This window comes from Rhinocladiella mackenziei (assembly GCF_000835555.1).
Source record: "Rhinocladiella mackenziei CBS 650.93 unplaced genomic scaffold supercont1.1, whole genome shotgun sequence".
In the NCBI taxonomy this organism is placed as follows: domain Eukaryota; kingdom Fungi; phylum Ascomycota; class Eurotiomycetes; order Chaetothyriales; family Herpotrichiellaceae; genus Rhinocladiella; species Rhinocladiella mackenziei.
Window position 1 is genome coordinate 1,735,447 of NW_013550604.1, and position 17,389 is coordinate 1,752,835.

The window sequence follows — 17,389 nt, forward strand, 5'->3', positions numbered from 1 at the left end:
TCATATGCTCCGCGCGTCGGTTTGACAAGCTTTTGTAATGCTTTCAAGCATCGCAATTCCGCCCGCAGTAAGCGAGTCACGGCTCGTGTATTCTATTCTACAAGCAACCTGGCAGCTGCCAGCTTTCTGGCGAACATGATTTGGCGGGATCCGGGAAATGGCCGATGAACCACCCGAAAGCCCAACCCACACAGAGTTCGTCTTCCAAGCAGCAGTTCGAATTCATCGCCATCTCTGGCAGAACCACGATCCAGTGGAGAAACACGAAAGGTGTGTCCACAGTATTGCACAGACCAATTACCGTCGAAGAAATACTTATCGACTTCGTCGAACAAGCGTGGAGCTCGACGCGACTCCTCTGCGTGGTGGATCAATTCACAACAAGCCTCCTCCGACCAATCATTCGGTGATTGGCCCTTCCACACTGCTGTCCGCGAATCGATCGGATCCATTTGGGACCTTTGGGTTGGAGGGCGGCCGTCGAGCGCACCGGCTCTGGCGGCCCGGCATAGGTGTATCCAATTCACGAATTAGTGTACGATGGTACCTGTGCGAAATTTCGGACCATGATTAAAATCGGGTCCATTGATCTCGTTCGAGAGACTATCGCGCTTTCTCAAATGCTTCCGCATCTGCGTGGCATTTGGTTCATTGGCTGCGATGTGAAGATGACACTGGAGAAGACGCTAAGTATTCGATGATCACCACACAATCTCTGCAGCAAAGATTAAACAGCCTGGCTACTGGTACAAGTAATGAAGTTGTCACTACTGTCCTGGCATCCGCTGCCTACGTGGTAAGAACTGGCCTTGACCGACGGTGGAAAATCTGGACCTGACAGACTCCAGAACTTGATCAACAAACCTCGGATCTTTCAGATCTACATGGAAGGCCTTTCGCAGATACTCCTCCATAGAGGGCGAGAAGACACTTTGGATTCCTCGATATCTCTTAGACTGAACATCATTCGATCAAGATTAGCTGACACCCATTCAGGGTAGAAGTCAACGGGCGGTTTCGTCAAGATGCCATCCCCCAATTTCGCCCACCATATCAGATTCTTGCACCGCGAAGCAAACTTGGCGTTGCAATGATTGACCTGGCTGGGCTGTCCATAGATGAAACTTTCCAAGGTGTTGAAGGAAGTGTAGCCGTCAATTATGTCAGTCGACAGCTGAGCCAGCTAAATCAAATCATGGAAGGAGAATCTTCGACACGAGATCTCTTCAATGATGTATTATTTCCAGTCTTCCGTGTCTCTCCCATTTGGTACGATTGTCTCTCCATTGCTCGAGCATCCTTACGCGACGAACTTCACCTGCGTCAAAGGGGATGTCTTCGACTGGCAAGCGTTTTGTACCTGTGCAATCTTCAGGCCAAATGGGACTTTGAGCCGCGGAATGGCATGCTTTACGGGACCAAGTTGGAGTTGATGCTAGGAACTCAGGACCGACTCCCTAGGCGGGAGAGGTCAAATATTTTTCTCATCTGGATTCTCACTGTGGCGGCCTGTTCTACGACTCTGTTTGACAACCTTCCAAGTCAGTTCGTAGCTCTCCTTTCAGGGGCTCCAAGCTGCTGGAATAGCGACCTTTCAAGCGTATCTGAACGTGATCCGTCGGTTTATGTGGTGCGACGCTGCCGTCGGACCGGAATTACGTGCTCTTGAAAACAGATAAACTTTCATGTATGATTGAACGAAGTGTTGTCCCATTTACTTTCTCCGCAATAGTGAAGAAGAGTGGGAAAGGAGAGTAAAAAGGAGGGGCGAAAGAGAAGGGCTTTTAAAGCGGCGCGGTCGAGTGCGGTGCCTTGAAGCCGCTGCCAAGATTTGCGTTCCCGCTTTATCGATACTAGCGCTGCAGGCGTTGCTCGCAGACTTCTTTCTGTGTTGCAGAGTATCCTTTTTACAAGTGCAGACGAAAAACGTCGCCAACACCATATTCAACACCCATTCTTCATCTGAACGCGGTCTAATAGCTCGCTATTATTACGCATAGCCACAAATCGAATCTCTGATTTCGAAATCCCGAATTCGTCAATTACCTTTCTTCCCGCCGACTCGAATGTCCTAGCCTACCCCATGATCCGCGTGGCGACGATTTCATCCACTCCCTCACCGAGGTCGCGATTCGTGACGACTCGGAGTAATGCCACCTCCAGGCGGAGGTAAGAGGAAGCGAGGGGATCGGACATACTCCGACGATCAGCAATATTCCCGTGCCTCGCCGCATCGACCCGGAAATCTGAGCCTCGCCCAACAAGGCCAGTTTCCATCACCAGGCAATGACCGTGATTACCCCCAGCTACGCGGTAGAGGTGGAAGACGGTCCAGCAGAGGAGGCCGAGGTGGTAACATCGTGTCCAGCCCTGTCAGCAGTCCTGGCGAGACCGGTCCTTCATCTGTGAAGACACCTGCCAATCTTGAGCAGAGCAATACGAACGAGATCATGGCAGCAAATCAGACACCAGCGTCCTCGACTCCCATCTTCACGAATCCTCCTCCGGATCTGCAGCCATACAACTACACGTACATTACCAGCGAGGCCTGTGACTCATGGCAGACTGGAGCGATGGAAGAGGTCTTACGCCAAAGTCAAGATGGAGAGAACGAGGAGGACGGAAGTAGATTAACAACAATAATGCAGGAGCTGGTACAATCTGTCATATTTGGGAGGCTTAGTCCGTCTGATGCCGCAGAACTGGTCAAGCAAATCCTCGAACGCGAGGTTTCCGACGGTCAACCTCACTCAACGCCCACACCTACAGTCTCGCAGGCTGCCCTCCTAGACTCCATATCGATCACCTTTGAGAGCAATCCCGCTATTCCCGTCGACCGCCTCTCTGCGTTTATCTTCGCAACAGGTATATCTCACGAACTTCTGCGCCTTGAACTTGATGCACCTTTGCTCGAAAAGCTAGATTTGATCCGAAACACATTCAATCGTATGGGCATCAGGAAACAGACAAATTTGTTGTATCGACAAGCCAATTTCAATTTGATGCGAGAAGAATCCGAAGGCTTTGCAAAGTTGATAACCGAATTATTCACGACTAGCGGTAACGAACTTCCAACCGGAGAAGTGATCGAAGACACGGTCGAGAAGGTCAAGGCTATGATTGGCGCCTTTGATCTGGACGTCGGCCGAAGTCTAGATGTTGTTCTCGATGTTTTTGGTGCCGTCCTTGTGAAGCAATGTCGATTCTTCGTCAAATTTCTCCGTGCCAGTCCCTGGTGGCCACGAGCGTCAGGCCTGGCAAGAAAGAACTCCGCCCTGACCGGGCTGCCGTTATGGGCTCTCCCAAATTCTCCCGATTGGCAAAGTACGGAGGAGCAGAAACTGTTCGTCGCAACGGAGACCAAGATCCGGGACGAAGCATTTTGGCCTCAAGCTCGGGAACAGGGTCTGCAAGCCTTCTACTATCTTGGACGATCGCAGATCTCTCCAGAGCAGATTGATCGAGTGTCTTCCTCCGGAGACGAAATGCTCGTACAGTGGGTGCGAGAGACGGGGACTTTACCTCCTCCAGGAAATCGTGACGCGGCACAGCTATTGGGCTTCAAACTACGATTCTATTCCTCATCCCCGGCACGAGACGAGACAGACGTATTGCCAGACAACCTCATTTACCTTTCTGCGCTACTGATCAAGATCGGCTTCATCTCCTTGAAGGATCTCTATCCGCATATCTGGAGGACGGACGAGGCGATGGAGGAATTGAAGCACCAAAAGATAAAGGAGAAGGCAGAGAGAGATCGAGCTGGCCGGCCTGGTGCAGGAGCAAAGAATGCTCTCTTAATGGCTGGAGCACTGGCTGACGATACATTACCGATTCCGCCTCGTTTGAAAGAGTCGACGACTCGTGCCAGTACTCCTTCCAAAGAACCAGAAGCTGAGAAGCCTCCAGCGAAGGACTCGACTGAACCATCCGACCAGAAAGTCCTCTTGTTGAAAAGCCTCCTGTCAATCGGCGCACTCCCGGAAGCACTCTTCATCCTGGGCCGATTCCCTTGGCTGGTAGACCTATTTCCCGATCTTCCGGAATATCTTCACCGGATCCTTCATCATTGTCTGAGCAAGGTATACGGCGAGGTGCAGCCGCTACAGGACCGTCCAAGCCTTCGCGACCAGAAGCCGAGTTATGAAACCGATATTCCTGGTCTTCAAAAAGGGCAGGTCAAAGTAGTTGACTCCCCGGAAAGAAGAGTCCTTCGATGGCCGATGCTTGATAAGAATGATAGTTCTGACGGCACAGACTATCGGTTTTATTGGGACGATTGGAGCGACAATATTCCCGTCTGTCAGACCGTGGAAGATGTATTCACATTGTGTGAAACTCTTCTGCCTCTGGTCGGGGTGAAAATTGGCCAAGACCCTGCTCTACTTCTCAAATTTGCACGAATTGGGAAGCACAGCTTGCAAGGCGACAGGAGTGAGCCCAATCGATCACGCTGGTTACAGCTGAGCAGACGGATTCTGCTCCCATCGTTAAGCTTGACAAAGTCCAATGCTGGCGTGGTCAATGAGGTATTCGAACTGATCAGCACGTTCCCCGTCAGCGTTCGATATTTGATGTATTTGGAATGGTCATCAGGAAGAACATCTCGTAACCCAGACATCAAAACAGCATTTGACCAAGCAAGAGCCGAGACAAAAGACATCCTGAAACGCATTTCCAATACCAATGTGCGACCAATGGCTCGAGCACTGGCGAAAATTGCCTTTGCCAATCCTCATATTGTCATCACGACGGCGCTTACCCAGATCGAGGTGTACGACAGCATTGCAGAAGTTTTCGTCGAGGGCGCACGCTATTTCACGGATCTGGGTTATGACATTCTTACCTGGGCGATTGTTAGCTCGATGGCAAAAGCTGGAAGAAGTCGGACTCAAGAAGGCGGTATCTTCACAAGCCGGTGGCTTTCCGCCCTGGCTCAATTTGCCGGGAAGATCTACAAGCGATATGGCATGATGAGGCCTGGCCCAATCTTGCAATATGTCGTGGAGCAACTTGAGCATGGAAACACGACAGATCTCAAAATGCTGGAGCAAATTGTGGTTTCAATGGGAGGAATTGCGACAGACACGAGTTATAATGACGCCCAACTCCAAGCTATGGGAGGCGGACCATTATTGCAATCTCAAACTATTCTCCAACTCCTCGATCGGCGGCATGATTCGAAGAAGACATCGGAAAGATTGATGAAGTCACTACAAGATACCGGCTTGGCCGCCAAATTTTTGATCGCGATGGCTCAACAGAGACAAGCATGTGTGTTTGAAGGGGGCGACGTGCCTCTGAAAGCTATTGGCAACACCTATGACGAGGTTCATCGCGTCATGGTCCAATACCTTGACCTTCTACGAACCAATCTCTCCCCCGAAGATTTTCGAGCAACTATTCCCGACGTGGTCAGCCTTCTCGTCGACTATGAAATTCGCCCCGAAATCGCGTTCTGGATCAGCCGACCTCTTATTTCCAAACAAATGCTTGAGTATGACAAGGAACATGCTAAAGACCAGCGTGGAGATGACAATGGCGAGAACAAAGACATTAACGGTGATGTGGAAATGTCTGATCAGCTCAACGGTGGCTCAGAAGAGGACGGTGAGGCCGTCGAAACCGAGAACGTCGCGAACGATTCACCAGCTGAAAGCGAATCGATGGGCCCAAGTTTTGATCTGGAGTCAAGCAGCAAGACCCCTGGCCTGCCTGAAAATCCATCTGATGATTGTTGGCATCCTGTGATGAAAGAAGTGATGAATGCGATTCAACCATTCTTGCCCAAAGAAGTGGTTGAAACCATCGGCACCGGCTTCTATGCGACGTTCTGGCAATTATCATTATACGACATCACCATCCCGGGCAAATCATATGAAGATGAATTGTCCCGGCAGCACAAGAAGATTGCCTCCATCACGGCGGATCGCACCGATGTCAGCGTATCTGGAACTAAAAAGAAGGAACTGGCCAAGAAAGAGATTACGGAGCTCGTCGACAAATTGCTCGCAGAAAATAAACAACATCTGAAAGCATTTGCCGAGAGCAAGGCTCGACTTCAACGCGAAAAGGATCAATGGTTTCTCGGAAAGGCTAGAATGGACAAACAACTCAACACCGCGCTGATGGAACACTGCTTCCTGCCACGGGTCCTGTCCTCACCGTTGGATGCCTACTTCTGCTTCAAGTTTGTCAAGTTCCTGCATGGGGCTGGCACACCAAATTTCAGAACACTCGGATTTTACGACTTGCTTTTCAGGCCATCCCGACTTGTTTCACTAGTTTTCATGTGCACATCTAAAGAAGCCGACAATTTCGGCCGGTTTCTCAATGAGGTCTTGAAGGATCTCAGTCGCTGGCACAGCTCAAGGGCGACTTATGAACGGGAGGCGTGGGGCAGCAAGAAAAGTCTCCCCGGTTTTGCGATGAAGGTCGAAGGCGGGAAAGTTGTTTCTTTACTGGATTTCGAGAGCTTCCGAAGGGTCCTCTTCAAGTGGCATGGTCACTTATACACCGCCCTCCAGAAATGTCTTACCTCTCCAGAGTACATGCACGTCCGAAATGCGATTTCCGTTCTACGCTCCATCTCGACCGTCTACCCCACAGTCAATTACCACGGAACAGGGCTCCAAAAAGCTGTCGACAAGCTACGCGAATCCGACAAAGAAGACCTCAAGGTTTCTTCTCAGGCCTTACTTGGTGCCTTGCACCGGAGAGAGAAGATATGGATGGTACCACAAGCCTTTAGGCAAGGACACGACAAGAACGGGGAGCCTGAGCAAAACGCATCTCAACCCCAGGTTGATGCCTCAAAGACCAAGGAGGATTCTGACGCTGCATTGGGTCTCAAGAACGACGAGGATGGCGAAGTGAAGGATGCTGTCATGACGGATGCACCGTCAAAACCAGAAGCCAAGCCGAACACCGAAAAGGAGAGGGAGGATCCAAGCAAAGTTGTGAAGCCTCAACTAGCATCCGAACCTCCTAGACCAGCGTCTAGAACCATGTCAAGGCCAGTGACTTCTAATGGCGCTTCGACACCCTCCCGACACGCCACAGAGACTCCTGCATCCACGAAACGAGATGCCCGACCTCTTCGACCAGAGCCTGTCAAGCCACAGAACCTTCCCAGACGGATTTCCCCCCCTCCGTCACGCCCACTACCACCAAGTCTTCCCAGTCGCCCAGAAGCGCCCGATGGTCGCAACGGACATAGGGATAGTCTACGTCTCTCAACACGACCACCGGTCGACACCTCAAGACCGGGACCTGACAGCCGATCAAGCCATGCTCGTGATATACGATCGGGTTATCGTGGGCCAGAGCCTTCTTTTGATGACTATGATCGACATTCTCGGCGATATGACCGACCCGAAGTTCCACCTCATGGTAGTCGAGAGGAGCGAGGATACGGTCGCGAATCGCATGACAGACCTGCTCTCTATGATCGACCACGGCAGCAAGATAGAGAACGAGTCCCCATTCGCCCACCTCATCCGGCGGAAAGGGAGCGAGATGGTCGCGAACCACCTCCGAGGACGCGTCCTCCGCCGTCTGCAGATCCAGCACCAACAGAAGCTCAGCCTTCTCCTCAGAAGGATATCCCATCTCAGCCGCCCACTCCGGCAGTCAACCCAGCACGTGCTGCTCTGATAGAAAACAGTGGAGAACAACGACCAAGTCCATCAGGAAGGAGTCAAGGGCAAGAAAAACTCACTCGGTCCTCTCGTCCTCCGTCTCCAAGTCGAGAAGACGACAGGAGGCCGTATCCACGCCGCGACGCCGACGATCGAGGCCACCTGGGTCCTCGGTCAGAAGCGCCCTCATCACGACAAGCCCCTTACATGTCTTCCACGATGGAGTCTTCTTTGGGACCTCAAGGTCCTCGCTCTAGTGGTCCCGGAAGCTTCAAGAGAGAATCCAGACACGGGCCACCAATTGACATGCAACATGGTCGCCTTGAGCAGGAAGGCTCGCAGCGGCCATCGACCTCACAAAATTCTGATCGCGCTCAAGACTCGGATACTCTCTCGGCACCTCGGAACAGACCCTCGTCAGGAGGTGGACCAAAGATGAGGGCACCTCTGCTCAATACACAGGTCTCTTCAACGTCCTACGCTGAACGACCAACGCCAACCGGACCTTCAAGACGTCACGGACGAACCAATTCGTATAATGAAGCATCATCTGCACCCAGCAGTACTCCTGCAGATTCCACTGGTATTCATCCATCTCGCCTTAACCAAATCGATCCTGCAGGAACTGATTCATCCCGATCAAATCCGCCCTCACAACCTCCGCAGCAGAGTCATCCTCCAGCGGGACCGAGAGGCAATGCACCTCCCGGTGCTCCGTCTGGACCTTCGCCTACCACTAGAGGTCCTCCTTCTGGCCCGCATGCGGGGGATATGGGGGCGCGTGGCGGACGGAACAATCGCCATCCACTCACCGCGGTCAACAATACGCTAGCTCAAGCGGGCACTTCAATCCGAGGACGAGGAGGTATGAGGCAAAATAGTGGAACCTTTGGCTCGCACATGGCGCCACCTCCACCTCCACCTCCTTCGGGGGGTCCTCCGTCAAGCCACGGTCCGATTTCCAATGGCTACCCACCGACGCATGATCTTTTTGCGTCTTCGAATCCAAACGAGGTCCCTGTGGCGACGAGACCACCTTCATCACGGCACGATAATGGTAGGGATCGAAGAAATGAACTCAGTGAAGACCGTGGACCTGAGAGGAGATCATCTCGCCATTCTAGTCGCCATGACGATATCAGAGGGGATAGAGATCAACGAAGCGAACGAGACAATCGGGATGTGAAAGATGACAGACACGGAGCCGGAGATCTTTCAAAACGAGACGAGAGATCAAGCCGATGGGAGAATCACCCGCATGAAGGGGAAGAGAGGAGAGGAGGATATTCAAGGACTGGTCCTTCGGGGGAAGATCAACAGTCATCGAGAAAACATGGCAGAGGAGATGAGGGTACGCCGTACGGAGGACCGGGACCTGGAAGTGGTAGCGGCGCGAGAGGAGGTTCACGGGCTGCCAGTGAAAGCAAACGAATCAGACGTGGGCCATGATGAAGATCCTGACTTGTTGGATGTGAGATGTGAATGTTTACTGAAGCTACCAAGGCCGCCACAGCGAGGAAGGGGAGATGTGTACGGTGATCTCAAAAATCCCCAGGGTCCGGCTGTTTAGGTACTTTCTAAATCAAATGTTTTAGTAACGACCGGAGTTTGCCAAAACAGCATCATCCTTGGAAGCTGGAATTGATTCCTAGATCACACTTGCGTGCCATCAGACTCAGCGGGAGTGGAGCAGGGGGATGCCAATGCCAAGGCGAAACTAGATGTGTCAGACCGGATAAAACGGAGTCTCCTGGTTACTTCTGAGGATTATAACGCCGTGTCAGACGCTGTAATTTTTTTTCCCAGAAAATTGACACTTTTCATCCAAAATGGAGACCACGAAATTCAATTCTTAGTCCTGTACTACTGCTTGAGGACACTTGTCCCCCCTCTCGTTGTGAACATACGATCTCATATCAGACATCGCCCTCTTGCCACTTCTGAGGAGCGGCTACGAACAGACCAATACTCCGAAACCACCCGTCCGTTCTCAGCATCACTATGAAGCGCAGGCCGTCGATCCCCTAATTAATTCTCGCATGCTCCTTCGTACAACATGGCCAGCTACGGCGCCCCGTCTGGTAGCGGCGCCGGCCAGCCATATCAAATGAACCAAGACCCGAGATTCAATGATCCTCGAGCGCCGCAACCGGGATACCAGCAATATGGTGCCAACTCCAATAGTCGGCCAGTCTATGCGAACTCACGGCAATTGCCCTACGCAGGACAAGGCTCTGCGCAGATACCTCAACAACCAGATGCCGGAAATGACCTTGCCGCACAAATGGGAGGACTGAACATGTCGGCCGCTCCTGCACGATCTCATAGAAAGAAAGAGAGGCATGCATACCATGACATTGGGTCAGCGCCGGGTGCCGCTTCAATGGGCGATGTTGCTCAATCCGGAGCTTTTGGAGGGCCTCAGTTACTCAATGCCGCCCCTCAAGCCGCTCCGGACGGCGCGCCTAGTCGACCTGCTCAAACTGCGTTTGTCAATCCGTCAGACAAACTGCGGATGGGAGAGGAGGCCGTTACTACCCATGGCCGCGTGGATCCAGAGCAGATTCCCAGCGTAGCGAGATCAAGGGACCTGGCCACTCAATACTACCAGGTCAATGTGTACCCTACGATGGAGAAACATCTGCCTCCTCCCGCCGCCATCCCTTTCACTGCTCACGACCAGGGAAATTCTTCTCCGAAGTATGCGCGGCTGACAGTCAACAATATTCCCTCGACGGCTGAGGCTCTTGGGTCGACGGGGCTTCCTCTTGGCCTTGTCTTGCAACCGTTCGCCCCGCTCCAAGAAGGCGAGCAGCCTATACCGGTACTTGACTTTGGTGAAGCCGGGCCACCTCGATGTCGGCGATGCAGAACATACATCAACCCGTTCATGACGTTTAGATCTGGCGGAAATAAGATGGTATGCAATATGTGCAGCTTCCCCAACGATGTCGCTCCCGAGTATTTTGCTCCTACAGATCCTGCCGGTGTGAGGGTCGATCGCTTGCAGCGACCAGAACTCATGATGGGAACGGTCGAGTACGTTGTTCCTCGAGAATACTATACCAAGGAGCCGGCACCTCTGCGATGGCTCTTCCTCGTCGACATCACACAAGAGGCCATCAATCGGGGCTTTCTGACAGCGGTATGTCAGGGAATTTTGGATGCGCTTTACCGTCATGAGAGAGACGTTCCACAAGAAGCGGACCCGGACATGGGGACGCTTCCTGCTGGGACCAAAATCGGCATTGTCACATACGATAAGGAAGTCCAGTTTTACAATCTCACAGCAGGGCTGACCACGGCGCAAATGATGGTAATGACAGATCTTGAGGACCCTTTTGTGCCTCTGGCCGAAGGGCTTTTCGTGGACCCTGAGGCGTCCAAGGATGTCATTACCTCGCTGCTCAAGGCTATCCCAACCATGTTTTCGACCATTAAAAATCCAGAACCTGCTTTGCTACCTGCCCTCAACGCGGCGTTAGCTGCCATGACGGCGACGGGGGGCAAGATTATTTGTTCGTTGTCAACTTTACCAACATGGGGACCCGGACGATTACATCTGCGAGATGACGGCAGAGGCCGGGACACGGATGCGGAAAGACGATTATTCACCACGGAACACCCAGGCTGGAAGAAGACGGCTTCTGCCATGGTCACTGCCGGTATTGGAGTGGACTTCTTTCTGGCGGCCGCGGGAGGTGGGTACATGGATGTCGCGACCATTGGTCACATGTCCCGCTTGACCGGGGGGGAGATGTTCTTTTATCCCAATTTTGTCACGCCTCGCGATTCTCTCAAGCTGCAGACCGAAATCAGCCATTCATTGCGCCGCGAGACCGGATTCCAGGCGTTGATGAAAGTGCGCTGCTCCAACGGCCTGCAGGTCTCCTCGTACTATGGTTCATTCCTCCAGCATTCGTTTGGAGCCGATCTGGAGATCGGGACGATTGATGCCGATAAAGCTATTGGGGTGACCTTCTCGTACGACGGCAAATTGGATGCCAAGTTGGACGCTCACTTCCAAGCCGCGCTTCTCTACACTTCTGCCACCGGTCAGCGAAGGGTGAGATGCATCAATGTGGTCGCAGGAGTTCATGAAGGCGCGACCGAGACGATGCGGACGGTTGACCAAGACGCGGTCGTGAATATTCTCGCCAAAGAAGCGTCAATCAAAGTTTCCGAAAAGTCTTTGAAAGACATCCGCGCCAGTATCACGGAAAGAACCATCGACATCCTGGCGGGATATCGGAAGAATTTCTCCGGGTCACATCCACCTGGGCAGCTTGTCCTTCCGGAGCATCTTAAAGAGTTGGCCATGTACACGTTGGGTCTGATCAAGAGTCGAGCCTTCAAAGGTGTGTGTGGTATTGCTTTCGTTACGGAACCGCGTCGCTAACTCGTCACACAGGTGGTGTCGAGCCTACAGACCGTCGGGTGCATTCGGCTCGGTTCATGAGGTCATCCGGGGTAACTGAGACGGCGTTGTACCTCTATCCCCGGATCTACGCCCTCCATAATTTGAACCCCGAGGATTGTTTCGCCAGCTCGGAGACGATGCAATTGGTTGTTCCTTCGACCCTCCGAGCCTCCTTTGCGCGTGTGGAGGAAGGTGGAGTGTATTTGGTTGACAACGGACAAATCGTCCTCATCTGGCTTCACGCACAAGTATCCCCGAATCTCCTGGAGGATCTCTTTGGCGAAGGCAAAACCAGTCTTCAAGACCTCGACCCAATGATGAACCAACTTCCCGTGCTAGAAACGCATCTCAACGCACAAGTCCGCAATTTATTGCAGTACATATCGACGGCGCGAGGGAGCAAGGCTGCTACGTTCACACTGGCTCGACAAGGACTTGACGGGTCGGAGTTTGAATATGCCCGGATGCTTGTTGAAGATCGCAACAATGAGGCTCAGAGTTATGTTGATTGGCTTGTTCATGTTCACCGAGCCATTCAGATGGAGCTAAGTGGGCAGAGAAAGAAGGACGACACAGGAGATCATGAGAGTATTTTGAATAGTTTGACGGGGCTAAAGGCGCCTTACTGGACATGATATCGGAAAGAAAAAAACCGTACCTTGTGACGAAGTATGATATGAGATTATTCCGGAGGGGCAGAGTGAAAATAGATGATGGAATGTGTCGAATGAAGAAGACAAATCCATATGTAGAAAAGTTGTCATGTCGGGTTTGTAAATTTCCTCAAACCCCCCCCCCCCTTTTTGGGCGAGGCTGAGAAGTTGGTCCGGGTATGTCCTGCTGGTAGGTGGTGGAAGACGCTGCGAAAGATACTGTCGGTCTCGAATAGGTACCCATAGTCCAGCCAACTGCAATGTAACGGGTAGCACCCACTGCAGTCTGACTTTATTATCCACTCGGAGTTTAGCCTGCGGGCCTGAAAGGAACTATTCCGCAAGAATTTATCTCCGAAGCGGTGTGAGCTCTCGAAGCTCTCCACATAATTACTACGAACATCACTTACTTGTGCCGATTAAGCGGGAAAAGAACCCAAAAAATTTCCCACGGACTACTGCTGCTGGCCCAGTCCTCGACGGCTAGTGGAAAGGTCCCTCCTTCTTCCTCCTGGATGGATCAACCATTCTTTTGCCTGCCGCCAGCCCGCAATCGGCAGGTTGATTCACATACAATATATGCGGCCTACCGCCACTCTCCTTTCCAAAATGGCTTTTACCATGTTCATATCTTTGTCTAGAGCCGTGATGGCCATCGCCATACGAAAAGCCACGCCTTGATTTGCACGTCGTCTATAGACCGTCGGTCAGATTCTCTCACAACACGCAATTGTACCAACATGGAGCCGGATTCCAGCCAGCGCTCCAGCCTAGAGTCCCCTAGTAACAACTCTCCGATGGAACGGGAAGTAGACCTCGAAAAGGCGCTTCCCAGGCACGAGAATGAAGATGCCAATGCCAATGTCACCGTGACGGTCCCGCAGTCCCGCGACCCGAATGTCGTTAATTGGAATGGCCCAGACGACCCTGAGAATCCACTGAATTGGCCGGTGCGAAAGAAATGGTCCAATATCCTCTTTCTTTCAGCCATTACTTTTCTGACGTTGGTGCCCTTCCTGGACGTCAACCGGAGTTATCGACATACTGACTGTCTGTTGCAGACCCTTTTGCTCATCCATGTTTGCACCAGGCGTGCCTCTGGTAATGGACGAATTCAACTCCGACAACGTCGACCTAGCTTCGTTCGTTGTCTCGGTCTACGTGCTTGGATATTGCTTTGGGCCCTTGGTCATTGGACCGTTGAGCGAGCTATATGGTCGATTACTGATCTATCATATCAACACACTCTTATTTCTCGTGTTCAATATCGCTTGCGCCAAATCCAGCAGTCTCTCTATGCTGATTGTCTTTCGTTTCCTGGCCGGTCTTGCAGGATCTTGTCCCTTGACCGTGGGCTCCGGGTCCATTGCAGATACCTTCAGGCAAGATCAGCGCGGGAAAGTCATGTCCATATGGACGTTTCCGATCTTATTTGGACCAAGGCAAGTGCTACTCGACGTGTCAAGCACTCGAAGTGACTGACACCCAAGAAGTCTCGGCCCGGTAGTGGGATCATATCTTTCTGAAGCGGCAGGGTGGCGCTGGGATTTCTGGCTCGTTTCAATATGTGTAAGTCCATACAATACCATACCATATCCCTTGTGCTTTCGTCCTTCGCCTGCTACATCAGTAACCGGGCTAAAATAAAATAAAATTTGTTGAACAGACTGGAGCCCTACTAGCCGTGGCCGTTGTTTTTCAACGCGAAACATACCCTCCCATCCTTCTCGAACGAAAAGTCAAACGCCTCCGCAAGGAAACTGGCAACGAAAAGCTCCGCTCAGCCTTTCAGTCGTCACAAACGCCCCGCCGACTCTTTTTCATCTCCATCGTTCGGCCCACGAAAATGCTTTTCCTCTCGCCTATCGTCTTCGGCCTCTCCCTGTACATTGCCGTCGGATACGGCTATTTGTATCTCGTCTTCACCACCATCACATTCGTCTTCGTCGATCAATACGGCATTTCCGCAAGTAATGTGGGCCTCGTCTATCTGGGTATTGGCATCGGCCAATTCGCAGGCCTGATACTCTTTGGTGCCTTCTCCGACAAGTACTTGAAAAAGTGGGCCAAGGGGGGAGAAATGAAGCCTGAATATCGACTCCCGCTATTATGGCCTGGTGCAATCTTGATTCCGGTCGGACTGTTACTCTATGGCTGGACGGCGAAATATAAGGTGCATTGGATGGTGCCGATTTTCGCGTCTGCGCTCTTTGGGGCGGGAATGATTGCGGTCTTCATGCCGATAGGTACGTACCTTATAGATGCGTATACCATCTACGCCGCAAGCGCCATGGCGGCCAATACGGTCCTTCGGAGTTTGGGGGGGGCGCTTCTACCCTTGGCCGGCCGCCGAATGTACGCTACCTTGGGCCTGGGATGGGGCAACAGCCTTTTAGCGTTCATATCCTTGGGTATGGCGCCAATGATTTGGTTCTTTCTGAAATACGGAGAAATGCTTCGAACACATCCAAGGTTCAGGCTGAAGCTTTAATATAATTGGGCGGTGCCGAAGCACTGGCACGGTATGCTTGCAGGTGCTTCTGAGCCGACTGATAATATTGCTCTTGGCGTTGCTCCAGTAATTGATAACTACCCATTCCTCCAAATTCAGAAATCAATGGCCATCGCCCGCCAGTTGATCAGCTCACCGGATCGGAAATGCTCATCTTGCATTGATGTCCAAGTCTCAATTTCAGCGACCTTCAGTACACGAATCCATCTCCAAAGCTCCCCAACCATCACTCTCTTGTCGTTCTCGGACCGCAATGCCTAGTTTGCCGGACACAAGAACCTCGCCATCATCGCCGGCATATTCTCCTGGGTTTCCAGTGTCGTCATCCCCCATTCGATAGCATCTGCAGCCTCGTGCGTGACGGTTGAGACATCAAGCGCTACCACAAATCGCAATACATCCTTTTTTGCCAGCACACACAGCTTCAACCTCGTCCTTTTATAATGTACTGACCCTCCATTCCTGCCCTTGTCTTATTATTCCTCCCCCAGGCTGACTATTCCCGTGGCCGGATTCCAGGGTAAACGATTCCACCTACATGACAACGCTGCTATCTATGCCTGGCCTACCACAGAAGAAGATGCTTTTGCTTCCAGACTTCGGCGCCTTGGTGGAACTCTTTACGAATATCAGAATGGCATTGAAGACGGCGAATTCTTTCATGCCGAAACCCCTACCGGGCTAGGATGGCCTAAGGATGAAGAGCACCAAGGTGGAGCGAGACATTCAGAACGATGGCAGGGGAGGATCAGGCTGGCAACAAACAATGCAAGATCGAAGAGAGGAACGGATGGCTGTCAACAAGTACATTCAATGAGTGCCTTGACGAGCATTGCGTTAGCGTAAGAGGAAGCAGATGGAAAGTTTTCAGGTGTAGTCATCGCATCATGGTCTGTCACGTGGGAAAACGATCAAGTTTGAAGCGAGAGAGCGTCTGTCTTGGTCTGGGGGATTCATTCCGCTCGATGAGGCACAGCACCACACTTCCGAATCAATGGCAGGATGCCCACGCCCAAGAGGAGGAGCTTATAACCCATTTTATGCCAGCCATTATTCTCTCAGACAACCTTGTTCGCGAGGCTGGGCTTCATAATAGCCGGGTCACTCACGTGATGCTTGGCAAGTTCTTCCAACTTCTGTCTCGTTTTTCAATCAGCTTCTCATCTCAATAGAATCTATCCTCGTGCATCATTCGGTCTCACTTGAAGTCAAAAGTGTAATATAATGAGCAACCTAAGCACGATTTATGTACCTCAGGTTCTGAGAATGGCGTAACTTGTAACGCTGATAATATGCCACTACTGGTGTTTGTCGTGGTCCGCGAGATGGAGTGGACCATTGTAAGGTGAAGAATCCCTCGAGAAAGTCCGCCACAAGGTTCCAAGCAGTGGCAGAGTTGGCCTCCACGAGGCATATTCTTACACTGTTATGGCGCAAGATGATGATTGGTGCCCTGTCATTTCTGAAATGTACGTCTATAGGTTGATACTTGTTTGATACACAAGAGTGTGAACCTTATGACTCGTGATTGGTTTCAGTACTTCCTGTCAGAGTGTTGCGAAGGAACTCTATTGTCCAAATTTAGATGTACGTATTGAGCCATTGCACCTCGAGGCGTCCCCGCGACAAGAGGTACCAATTCCAGCCTCGCCATCACCGGGACTTATCTCTTACGCGGACAGCAGGCTCCAACGCGCCGCGCAAGACCGAGCTTACAAGTGTCTCTTGCAGTCCGTCATCAGGCAAGCTCGTCGACTTTCGCAGTCATCAGTGGAATCTGAGTTCTCTCTTTCAGGGATCGGCGAGGATCTGGACGACATCGCCTCGAATATCACTCTGCGACCGTACCTTGGCCTCGGTTATGGAAAGCTAGGCCATGTTCGAGGACAATGTAAGGGTTGATGTAGCAGGTGAATTGTTCATATATGAGCGGCTACGTGCCATAGGATTCTCCGGCTTCAGACTTGATCATTGGCAAAGTCGGATCCGAGCGTTTGTGAATGTGCTTCCTGAGTACGCCGACTTCGAGAACTGGCTTGAGGGAGAGATTGCGGATGTCACGTTCAGAGATAGCGCCGGTCATTTCTTGTTTGCCGTGATGATAGCATGAATTTTGGCCTGAACGAACCGGACGGTTCATCAAGATCAATTTGCTTATTGTCGT

At 51.8% G+C, this 17,389-nt stretch overlaps 3 protein-coding genes across 3 annotated transcripts; all 3 read left to right on the plus strand.

The window, feature by feature from the left end:
- Nucleotides 1–2,150: 2,150 nt before the first annotated feature.
- Nucleotides 2,151–9,089, plus strand: Z518_00606 (uncharacterized protein; the record flags this gene model as incomplete). Its single annotated transcript, XM_013421208.1, has 1 exon — nt 2,151–9,089. The coding sequence occupies one exon, from the start codon at nt 2,151–2,153 to the stop codon at nt 9,087–9,089; it is 6,939 nt and encodes a 2,312-aa protein (XP_013276662.1).
- Nucleotides 9,090–9,696: 607 nt separating this feature from the next.
- Z518_00607 (uncharacterized protein) lies at nt 9,697–12,695 on the plus strand (the record flags this gene model as incomplete). The annotated part of the gene is made up of 2 exons (XM_013421209.1): nt 9,697–11,998; nt 12,052–12,695. 2 exons carry the CDS (start codon nt 9,697–9,699, stop codon nt 12,693–12,695), a joined length of 2,946 nt encoding a protein of 981 aa, XP_013276663.1.
- A 758-nt stretch (nt 12,696–13,453) lies between these two features.
- Nucleotides 13,454–15,204, plus strand: Z518_00608 (uncharacterized protein; the record flags this gene model as incomplete). Its single annotated transcript, XM_013421210.1, has 4 exons — nt 13,454–13,716; nt 13,775–14,173; nt 14,207–14,282; nt 14,380–15,204. 4 exons carry the CDS (start codon nt 13,454–13,456, stop codon nt 15,202–15,204), a joined length of 1,563 nt encoding a protein of 520 aa, XP_013276664.1.
- Between the last annotated feature and the right edge of the window lie 2,185 nt (nt 15,205–17,389).